The sequence below is a fragment of the Heptranchias perlo genome, chromosome 2, assembly GCF_035084215.1.
Source record: "Heptranchias perlo isolate sHepPer1 chromosome 2, sHepPer1.hap1, whole genome shotgun sequence".
NCBI lineage: Eukaryota > Metazoa > Chordata > Chondrichthyes > Hexanchiformes > Hexanchidae > Heptranchias > Heptranchias perlo.
The window spans coordinates 21,808,888-21,821,061 of record NC_090326.1 but is presented as its reverse complement, the minus strand read 5'-3'; the positions used below and the strand labels follow the sequence as shown (position 1 = coordinate 21,821,061).

The following is a 12,174-nucleotide window of genomic DNA, read 5'->3' as shown; positions in this document are numbered from 1 at the left end:
ACCACCTGTCCTTATGTGTCTCGGTGTCAAATTTTGTTTGATAACATTCCCGTGAAGTGCCTTGGGATGTTTTACTATGTTAAAGGCGCTATATAAATGCAAGTTGTTGTTGTTGTTCAACGTTGACTTCCAAACTGCCCTGCGTGATTTGAACTCTCAAAGTGTTGTTTTCTCTCGTGTACCACAGCCAGCTCCCGTGCCTCCTACAGCAGCCAGCACAGCCACCTGGGCCCAGACCTACGCCCACTGCAGTCTCCAGAGCATCACATCGACCCCATATACGAAGACAGAGTCTATCAAAAGCCCCCAATGAGGAGCCTCAGTCAAAGTCAAGGAGACCCACTGCAGGCATCTCTTACAGGAACATATCGCACTAGCACAGGTACGGTGAAACTGTCGAACTTGTCATCGAGATGGTCTCTATCGCAGTGTATTGTATTTTAAAGAGTTATCCACCTGCCCCTTGCCCCCCACATGTTTACACGCACCGTAGCTTCCAGGCAACCCAGGTGATACTGCCTGTTTTGTGATGTCACCCAAGACAAATATCTACCCTGATGTCTTTAGGGAGGGAGGGCAGGGGAAGAGGAAAATGGGCAGGAATTAATTTTTTTTAAAGCTACAACGGTGGGATTTTATAATTTACAAATATGACAGTTCTGTCAATAATAAAACTGGTCAATTTGCACATGTTGGTCAATCTGAAGAAAAGAAAGTGTTTGTACGTCTATAGGGCCTTTCGCAATCTTGGGATGTCCCAAAGTCATTTACAGCCAATGAAGTACTTTTGAAATGCAGTCACTGTTCTAATGTAGGAAACGCAGCAGCCAATTTGCACACAGCAAGGTCCCACAGACAGCAGTGTGATAAATGACCAGATCATCTGTTTCAGTGATATTGGTTGAGGGATATATATTGTCCAGGACATCAGGGAGAACTCCCCTTCTCTTCGTCGAAATAGTGCCATGGGATCTTTTACATCCTCCCGAAAGGGCAGGTGGGACCTCGGTTTAATGTCTCATCCAAAGACACATGGCATATCCCTAGGGATTTGGCATTTGATGTTACTTAGTGGCCTACAGTCCCTCTAAAGTCAAGCCCTGGTCAAGTCATATTTGTGGGAGTTGGAATGAGTCATTTAGTCCAATTCTTCAGAGATATTTTCAAAATCCGCTGCTGCAGAAATATAGCCTTGTTCGGCTAAATCGGCATTGTGTTCTCCTGTGGTATTTACCCCGTCTTGTTTTATTATTTGTCCCTTTAGTTTTCGTGGGTGTGGCAGTTAAAGAACCAGTCAGGAAAACAATCAAACGGACCTTTAATTAATTTCTGACAATAAAAGATCTAAAGAAAGAGAGAAGCATTGTACCTCACCTTTAAAAAACATTATTATCCAGCGCTGCTGCGGGACTTGAAAATGTTACTTCTGGCCCAATGTATCAATAATCAAGGAGCCTCTTCCCGACTAAGGGAAGGTTGTGTCTGACTAACTTGATTGAATTTTTTGAGACGGTAACAAGAAGGGTCGATGAGGGTAACGCGTTTGATGTAGTCTACATGGATTTTAGCAAGGCTTTTGACAAGGTCCCACATGGCAGACTGGTCGAAAAAGTAAAAGTCCATGGGATCCAAAGGAAAGTGGCTGGTTGGATCCAAAATTGGCTCAGTGGCAGGAAGCAAAGGGTAATGGTCGACGGGTGTTTTTGAGACTGGAAGGCTGTTTCCAGTGGGGTTCCACAAGGCTCAGTACTAGGTCCTTTGCTTTTTGTGCTATATATTAATGATTTGGACTTGAATGTGGGGGCTTGATCAAGAAGTTTGCAGATGATACAAAAATTGTCCATGTGGTTGATAGTGAGGAGGAAAGCTGTAGACTGCAGGAAGATATCAATGGACTGGTCAGGTGAGCAGAAAAGTGGCAAATGAAATTCAATCCAGAGAAATGTGTGGTAATGCATTTGGGGAGGGCAAACAAGGCAAGGGAGTACACAATAAATGGGAGGATACTGAAAGGTGTAAAGGAACAGAGGGACCTTGGAGTGCATGTCCACAGAACCCTGAAGGCAGCAGAAAAGGTAGGTAAAGTGGTTAAAAAGGCACATGGGATACTTTCCTTTATTAGCCAAGGCATAGAATAAAAGAGCAGGGAGGTTATGCTGGAACTGTATAAAATATCGGTTAGGCCACAGCTTGAGTACTGTGTACAGTTCTGGTCGCCACATTACAGGAAAGATGTGATTGCACTAGAGAGGGTACAGAGGAGTTTTACAAGGATGTTGCCAGGGCTGGAGAATTTTAGCTATAAGAAAAGCTAACAAATTGGATTAAAATACATGACTGTGTCACTTTCAAGTGATACCAATATGGCGGACGACTCTTCTCAATTTTCTCCCTCCCTGTGGAAAAAGAAGTCTGTGAAGCACTTTTACACAAAAGCAGTGCCCCTGACAATAAGTATCAGTTACACGTCAATAAGTGATTTGATTCTAAGTGGAAGGATCCCTTGTGGGCAGCACTGCTCCACGCAGGAGCTCTGGGAACTGAGACATATAAGAGAGCTAACAGTTTCAAGAATAAACTAAAGGCGAGAATGCGTGCCATGGGTAAGTGCTTATCAATGATAGTACTTACGGTTAGAGCTATCCATCCCTTCATCTTTATGGAATCAACAGCTGTGAACTTTGAATTTGTCGTTCAACCACTCTCACGGCTTTCTACAAGAGCTTAAAGCTCTTTCTCAAGTGGAGCGCTTCCTCCCAGTTCTCTGCCTCAACATACTTGTCAAAGCTTGATCAGATTCAGCTTCAGGCTTCTCAGTTGGCAGGCTACCCTGGAGATGCCGCAGATGAACTTTGGATAGATATATTCTTAACACTGGTGTGACATCTCCTCTTTCCGTCTGATAAACTAAATGATCTCTGGGGTTTCTCTAAGAAGACAGCTGCTTTAGCCTCTTCCTCTTGTGTTACCATCTCAAACCTGAGCTTCAGTAGCAGGGCCATAGGTACACATCTACAGGCTAGAGCTGACAACAGTGGTCGATGTTAACATTGCCAAGTGAGAAATCATCTTAACACTTCAGGTGCTTGAGTGAATGAGTGTCCTTCACCATCACGCAATCATTGCACATTATTATTTTTATTGGGTGAGTTATTCTGTATATACAGGTACGGTAGTGTAGTAGTTATGTTGCTGGACTAGTAAACCGGAGGCCTGAACTAATGATCCAGAGAACGCAGGTTCAAATCTCACCACAGCAGTTTGAGAATTTGAATTCACTCTGAAACATCTGGAAATAAAAAAGCTGGTACCAGTAAAAGTGACCATGAAACTGTCGTAAAACCCAATTTGTTCACTAGTGTCCTTTGGGAAAGGAAGCCTGCCGTCCTTACCCTGGCTGGTCTATATGTGACTCCTGCCCCACACCAACATGGTAGACTCTTAACTGCCCTCTGAAGTGGTGTAGCAAACCACTCAGTTGTATCCAAGGCAACTCAGGATGGGCAATAAATGCTAGCCTTGCCAGCGACGTCCACATCCCAAGAATGAATTAGAAAAATGATCCTACTTACTTTTTATCAGGTCTCCTTAACCCCATGCACCATCTCCCTGAGGAGAGGACAGACATACAACAAGGAGATGGGGACAACGTCAGTTTGACTGACAGTCAAGAGTCATCCAATCGGGTAACAAAGATTCTGTTCGCTTTCCAATTGGCCATGGGAAGGCGGTGCACCATGAGGATAGGCTTATTAGCCAACCAATGGCGGGAGTGTGGGAGCGAGGCGGTTGGATGTAGGAGGGGCATGTAACGATACCTCCAGGAATATGTCCAACCAGAGTTGGCAACCCTATCTTTCAATGAATGCCAATTTGTTACCTCATTGCTGCATTAGTGTCTCTCCCCCTCATCACACACTGGCTTCCTTTTCAAATTGAGTGTCTCTGGACTATTTAATTTGCTCATCTGCGAAAAGTGACTTGTCGCTCCTACTAACTTATTTTTTTAATATGACATTTTTTTGTGCTCATCAAAGTGAGGGATGTTGATGCTTTGGAGTGCAACCATTTCCCATTTTAGGCATGCAGTGACAGCATCAAACACCCCCAGGCCAGGTATATGCTTCTGAGTCGAGTGGGTGAGTGAGTCCTGCCCAAAGACATCTTCATGCAGACCATGTGTGCAGTCGAGTTAAGAGCTTATCAGTTTGCAAAGTGCATCTGCCTATGTCCTTTCACAGCATCAGGAAAGACTGAACAGGCTGGGGCTCTTTTCTCTAGAAAAGAGAAGGCTGAGAGGTGACCTAATAGAGGTTTTTAAAATTATGATGAGGTTCGATAGGGTAGACGTAGAGAAGATGTTTCCAGTTGTGGGGGAGTCCAAAACTGGGAGCCATAAATATAAGATAGTCACTAATAAATCCAATAGGGAATTCAGGAGAGACTTGTTTACCCAGAGAGTTATGTACTCCCTCAGTACTGCACTGAAGTGCCAGTCTGGATTATGCGCTCAAGTCTCTGCAGTGGGACTTGAACCCATGACCTTCTGACAAGGCGAGAGTTCTACCACAGCTGAACCAGTTGGGTTTTTACAGCAATCCGACAGCTTTCGTGGTTATTTTTCCCCCACAAATTACCAGCTCTTTTGAAATCAATTTCACAACTTGCCGTACTGGATTTGAAGTCACAGCCCCTGGGTTGTTAGTTCACTACCATAACCACTAGGCTACGGTACCCTCCTGAACAACTGCCATACTCCTGGCACAATACTTCAGCTGTATCTCTCCGAGATCACTGCGCTCCTCCAATTCTGGCCTCTTGCGCATCCCCGATTTTCATCATTCCACCATTGGCGGCCGTGCCTTCAGCTGCCGAGGCCCTAAGCTCTGGAATTCCCTCCCTAAATCTCTCTGCCTCTCTACCCCCTCTCCTCCTTTAAAAGGCTCCTTAAAAACTACCTCTTTGAGCAAACGTTTGGTCACCTGCCCTAATATCTCCTTATGTGGCTCGGTGTCAAATTTTGATTGATAACGCTCCTGTGAAGCGCCTTGGGACATTTTACTATGTTAAAGGCGCATTATCAATGTAAGTTGCTGTTGTTGTTTCTGAATTGCGAATGTCAGTCATAACAACATAGCATTTCTACAGGTTTTTACATTAGTTACAAAGGAAATGGGATTATGAAACTCCCCCTATCCAACAGTGTAGCATTTATTCAGATTTTGATATTGGTGCTTAGCTGAAAAACAAATAAAGTTGTGACGTAAGAACGTAAGAAATAGAAGCAGGAGTGGGCTGTATGGCCCCTTGAGCCTGCTCTGCCATTCAATAAGATTATGGCTGATCTTTGACCTCAACTGCAGTTTCCCGCCCGATCCCTATATCCCTTGATTCGCCGAGAGTCCAAAAAACCTATCTGACTCAGCCTTGAATATACTCAATGACTGAGCATCCATAGCGCCCTGGGGTAGAGAATTCCAAAGATTCACAACCCTCTGTGTGAAGAAATTCCTCCTCATCTCAGTCTTGAATGGCCGACCCTGTATCCTGCGATTATGCCCCCTAGTTCTAGACTCTCCAGCCTCGGGAAACAACCTCTCAGCATCTACCCTGTCAAGCCCCTTCATAATCTTATATGTTTCAATGAGATCGGCTCTCATTCTTCTAAACTCCACAGAGTATTGGTCCATTCTACTCAACCTCTCCTCATAGGACAACCCTCTCATCCCAGGAATTAATTTAATGAACCTTTGTTGCACCGCCTCTAGGGCAAGTATATCCTTCCTTAGATAAGGAGACCAAAACTGTACACAATACTCCAGGTGAGGTCTCACCATTGCCCTGTACAACTGTAGTAAGACCTCCTTACACTTGTACTCCAACCCCCATGCAATAAAGGCCAACATGCCATTTGCCTTCCTAATTGCTTGTTGTACCTGCATACTAATTTTTCATGTTTCTTGTATGAGGACACCCAAGTCTCTCTGAACATCAATATTTAATAGATTCTCACCATTTAAAAAATATTCTGTTTTCCTATTCTTCCTACCAAAGTGAATAACCTCACATTTCCCCACATTATACTCCATCTGCCACCTTCTTGCCCACTCACTTAACCCGTCTATATCCCTTTGCAGACTCCTTGTGTCCTCCTCACAGCTTACTTTCCCACCTAGCTTTGTATCATCAGCAAACTTGAATACATTACACTCGGTCCCTTCATCTAAGTCATTAATATAGATTGTAAATAGCTGAGGCCCAAGCACTGATCCTTACGGCACCCCACTAGTTACAGCCTGTCAACCTGAGAATGACCCATTTATCCCTACTCTCTGTTTTCTGTCCTTTAACCAATTCTCTATCCGTGCTAATATATTACCCCCAACCCCATGAGCCCTTACCTTGTGTAACAGCCTTTTATGTGGCACCTTATCGAATGCCTTTTGAAAATCCAAATATATTATATCCATTGGTTCTCGTTTATCTACCCAGCTAGTTACATCCTCAAAAAAAACTCCAATAAATTTGTCAAACACAATTTCCCTTTCATAAAACCATATTGACTCTGCCTAATCATACAATAATTTTCTAAGTGCCCTGTTACCACTTCCTTAATAATGGATTCTAGCATTTTCCCGATGACTGATGTCAGGCCAACTGGCCTATAGTTCCCTGTTTTCTCTCTCCCTCCCATCTTGAATAGCAGGGTTACATTTACTATCTTCCAGTCCACTCGGACCGTTCAAGAATCAAGGGAATTTTGGAAGATCATAATCAATGCATCCACTATCTCTGCAGCCACCTTTTTTAGAACCCTCAGATGTAGGCCATCAGGTCCAGGGGATTTGTTGGCTTTTAGTCCCATTAGTTTGACCAGTACTTTTTCTCTAGTGATATTAATTGTTTTAAGTTCCTCACTCTCGTTTACCCCTTGGTTCCCCATTATTTTTGGTATGCTTTTTGTGTCTTCTACTGTGAAGACAGATACAAAATATTTGTTGAACGCATCCGCAATTTCCTGAATCGCCATTATAATTTCTCCTGTCTCTGCCTGTAAGGGACCAATGTTTACTTTTGCTACTCTGTTCCTTTTTACATACTCGTAGAAGCTCTTACAATCTGTTTTTATATTTCTTGCTGGTTTACTTTCATATTCTATTTTCTCCCTTTTTATCAATTTTTTGGTCGTCCTTTGTTGGTTTCTAAAACTCTCCCAATCCCCAGGCTTATTACTCTTCTTGACAACATTATAGGCCTCTTCTTTCAATCTAATACTCTCCTTAACTTCTTTAGTTAGCCACGGGTGGATTACTCTGCCTGTGAGTTTTTATTTCTCAATGGAATGTATATTTGTTGAGAATATTGAAATATTTCTTTCAATGTTTGCCATTGCTTTTCAACTGTCAAACCCTTTAATTTAATTTCCCAATCTACCTTTGACAACTCGCCCCTCATACCTATGTAATTGGCTTTATTTAAGTTTGAGACTCTAGTTTCTGACTTAAGTACGTTACTTTCATACTCAATGTGAAATTCTATCATATTATGATCGCTGTTCCCCAGAGGTTCTTTTACTGTGAGATTACTAATTAACCCTGTCTCATTACACAATACAAGATCTAAGATAGCCTGTTCCCTGGCGTATTGCTCTAGGAAACTGTCTCGAATACATTCCATGAACTCTTCTTCCAAACTACTTTTGCCAATTTGATTTGTCCAGTCTATATGAAGATTAAAGTCCCCCACGATTACTGCATTACCTTTGTTACAAGACACTATTATTTCATGACCTGCCTGACTTGGCAACTCCCAGTGGCAAAATGCCGATTAGAGTAATTGCATACCACATTATGATTGACATTGATAATTCCTCAGTGGGAAAGCTGCCCAGGTTAGCACTACTGTTTCAGTTGGATAGTCAGATTGGCGGACTTTAATTGAGGAAGAACGAGGTCAATTCTCTCCTGGACTCAATTTCAGATTATATCAAAGCATATAAGACAAGGAAGCTTGGAGTGGGTGGAAGGGAGAAATGTTGAGGGTGAAGTGTCCCCTGTCAACGATTTTACTAACGAACTCGGTGTGAGTACTAAACTCCAACTCTCCCTTTGTATTCATGCCAACCTTTTTGATAATGTTATTGATCAGAGGAATATTCCCCTCCCCCCCCCCCCCCGACACCAATGGTGGGAAAAATGGCAGAGGTGTACAACGAGGATGCAATTTTAAATTAAGGAGCTTAGGCCAAAGCCCATATTAGGAGAAACCAATGGAATAAAACGCAAGATAAATTGAGATGGATTAGGTGATGCCAAACTTGGATTTTAAAAGCTCATAGATAGAAGCAAAATGAAGACAAATCGGTGGTTGGAAAGCATAAAAAGAAATATCTTTAAAAACAAACAAATTGGGAATTGGGTTCAACATTGATCTTTCACTCCTGGAACCTGTGCTCAAAGCGGGCACAGGCTAGGGTTGCCAACTCTGGCTGGATGTATTCCTGGAGGTTTCATCACATGACCACATGACCTCCTGCCTCCGACTGCCCTGCCCCCACCTTCCCGCCATTGGTCGCCCAACACATCCATCCTCATGGCACACCATCTTTCCACGCCAATTGGAAAGCAAAAATACTCTTCATTACCTAATTGGATGATTCTTGACAGTCGGTCAAACAGTTTTTTCCCATCTCCAATAATTTTATAACTAACAAACAGAAGTGTTCAAACAAAATGAAAAAAACACACAATTTCTTTTTATTGCCCCTATGATTTTTCTCCTGAGTTGCTCGCAGCAGTGTCCTGGAGATTAATCATCAATTCCTGGAGACTCCAGGACGATCCTGTGGAGTTGGCAACCCCAGCACAGGCTGAAGTCACCAAGGTTCCTGTCTGCCATCTGTAAGGTTCCCATGTGAGAGCAGTTTGGTCCGTTTTTTGGTCCATTTGATCAGCCTTCACTCAGCTCCTGTCGCAATTGGGAACCTCGGTGTGAAAATTTGCTCAGCTGCCCAAAAGGCCACAGAATGGCTGGAGCAGGACATGGAAAATGTCACATGGGTGCGCTTGGTTCTGCTCTAATTGGAGCTGAGGCACCTTGTTGGGGCAGAGTAAAGGGAGCATTACACTGCTTGATGCTGATGCTATGTTCCATTCCTCAGACAAATGAGCTTCATCTTGATGAACATAAATTGTCCTAATAAAAGAAAACAACATAATGAGTTTGTAAAGCTACAGAATCTGTTCAAGGACAGCGTGACTGCCTTAAAATTGTTTTTCTCACATTTTTCATTATCTTGTCCATACTTTTGTTCTGTTCTTTATTATACAGTACATCCTGTTCCAAGAGCCCTACTATCAGATGTTGTGTGTACTGCTGATGCTTTCCTGAAATGATGCAGTTAAAGCTGTATCAAGCAAACGGAACAAAGTGTAACTTGGGCTATCAGCTGCACTTATTGAGAAACCAAGGTGAAGGGCCAAGTCCTGTCGTGTAGGACCCAACCAAAGGTCTAAACTATGAGTAGAAAGAAAGAACTTGCATTTCTATAGCGCCTTTCATGACCTCAGGACGTCCCAAAAGGCTTTGAAGCCAATGAAGTATTTTTGAAGTCCAGACACTGTTGTATAGCATAGGCCCACAAACAGCAATGAGACACTGACAAGATTATCTGTGTTTTTTTTAAGTGATGTTGGTTGAGGGATAAATATTGGCCAGGACACCCAGGAGAACTCCCTTGCTCATCTTCGAAATAGTGCCTTGGGATCTTTTACATCCACCTGAGAGGGCAGACAGTTTAACGGCTCACCTGAAAGACAGCACCTCCGACAGTGCAGCGCTCCCTCAGTACTGGACTGGTGTGTCAGCCCAGATTATGTGCTCAAGTCTCTGGAGTCGGACTTGAACCCACAACCTTCTGACTCAGAGGCAAGAGGGCTACCCACTGAACCACGGCTGAAGTAAGTCAGGAAATGGTGCTGTGGTGATGTTGGCCTTTGTTTTTAAAAAAAATTGTAGCTTGCAGGAGGAAGGGACGATTGAGAAGATTGAGGGCGGCAGTGGGGTTCCACAAGTTTGAGGTCCTGGCAGGGAATGAATTGAGTAGGAGACAGTGTGCTGAGTCTTGTGGGGTTATTTTAAACCCAATGAATGGGTGGGGTGGGGTGTTGAAAATAGTTGTTTTTTGGGTCATGACCACATCCTGGCTTTATTTCTGGGTTTAACATCGGCGCGTAACAGTACAGGCTTCCCACTGGGAATGCAAAGTCTGAAAATATTGCAGTTGTGACCCAAAAAAACAACTATTTTCAACTCCCACCCGCTGCCAACTCACCCGCTCTTGGGGTTCAAAATCACCCCTTTGGTTTCAAAACAGTGAGAACCCAGGGAGGAGGAAGACCATGTAGGATGATATATTTGGAACAGTGTCAGCCATGGTTGAGTTGGTAGCACACTCGCCTCTGAGGTCAGAAGGTTGTGGGTTCAAGTCCCACTCCAGACACTTGAGCACAACATCCAGGCTGATATTCTGGTGATGATGAGCAAGGGATTTCTTACCAGTATCCTGGCCAATAATTATCCCTCAACCAACCACTAAAAACACAGATTACCTGGTGGTTATCACATCGCTGTTTATGGGGCCTTGCTGTGTGCAGTTTGGCTGCTGCATTTCCTACATTACAACAGTGGCTACACTTCTAAAAGGACTTAATTGGCTGAAAAACACTTTGCAACATCCTGAGCTTGAAACACGCACAAATAAATGCAAGTCTTTCTTTCCTTCTTGGGAGGAATAAGAGAGATCGAATCCAGAGTAGCAAGGACCTCGGTAGCTCTGATAAAATAGAGGGAGGTAAGAAGAGTTGATTATGTTGTTGGTTTTTCCAATAATTTTTGTACTTTATAACAAAATAATAACTCTGTGTTTCCCTTTCTATGAGCCCTTGCCATATACCATCATGTAGCCAGGATCAGCAGCTGGTGACCTGCTCCCGACCCTTTGCAAAGGGGGTGATCTAATCGAAGTGTTTAAGATGATTAAAGGGTTTGATAGGGTAGATAGACAGAAACTATTTCCTCTGGTGGGGGAGTCCAGAACAAGGGGGCATAACCTTAAAATTAAAGCTAGGCCATTCAGGGGTGATGTCAGGAAGCATTTCTTCACACAAAGGGTAGTGGAAATCTGGAACTCTCTTCCCCAAAAAGCTTTTGAGGCTGAGGGTCAATTGAAAATTTCAAATCTGAGATGATAAATTTTTGTTAGGCAACAACAACAACCACAAAACAAATGTATTTTGTGCAGTTTTGGACTTCTTACCTAAGAAAGGATATACTTGCCATAGAGGGAGTGCAGCGAAGATTCACCAGACTGATTCCCAGGATGGCACGACTGTCATATGAGGAGAGATTGGGTCGACTCAGCCTGTATTAACTCGAGTTTAGAAGAATGAGAGGGGATCTCATTGAAACATATAAAATTCTGACAGGACTAGACAGACTGGATGCAGGGAGGATGTTTCCCCTGGCTGGGGGGTCCAGATCGAGGGGTCACAGTCTCAGGATACGGGGTAGGACATTTAGGACTGAGATGAGGAGAAATTTCTTCACTCAGAGGGTGGTGAACCTGTGGAATTCTCTACCACTGAAGGCTGTGGAGGCCAAGTCACTGAATATATTTAAGAAGGAGATAGATAGATTTCTGGACGCAGAAGGCATCAAGGGGTATGGGGAGAGAGCGGGAATATGGTATTGGGATAGAGGATCAGCCATGATCATGTTGAATGGCGGAGCAGGCTCGAAGGGCCGAATGGCCTACTCCTGCTCCTATTTTCTATGTTTCTATGTTTTTATGTAACTTGCATTTATATAGCGCCTTTAACGTAGTAAAACGTCCCAAGGCGCTTCACAGGAGTGTTATCAGACAAAATTTGACATGAGCCACATAAGGACATATTAGGACAGGTGACTAAAAACTTGGTCAAAGAGGTAGGTTTTACGAAGCGTCTTAAAGAAGGGAGAGAGGCAGGGAGGTTTAGGAAGTGAATTCTAGAGCTTAGGGTCTAGGCAGCTGAAGGCACAGCCGCCTATGGTGGGGTGAAGGAAATCGGGGATGCAAAAGAGGCCAGAATTGGAGAAACCCAGTGTTTTTGTAGGACTGGAGGAGGTTATAGAGAT

The 12,174-nt window shown here is 43.5% G+C and overlaps 1 protein-coding gene across 2 annotated transcripts in view; it reads left to right on the top strand.

Annotated features, from left to right (window-relative positions):
- LOC137335753 (catenin delta-2-like) overlaps nt 1-12,174 on the top strand; it is a 532,228-nt gene that overhangs the window by 208,319 nt on the left and 311,735 nt on the right. For both annotated transcript variants that reach the window (XM_068001100.1, XM_068001090.1), the window contains exon 7: nt 188-382. In XM_068001100.1, the coding sequence (XP_067857201.1) occupies nt 188-382 (195 nt within the window). The remainder of the gene's footprint in view (nt 1-187; nt 383-12,174) is intronic.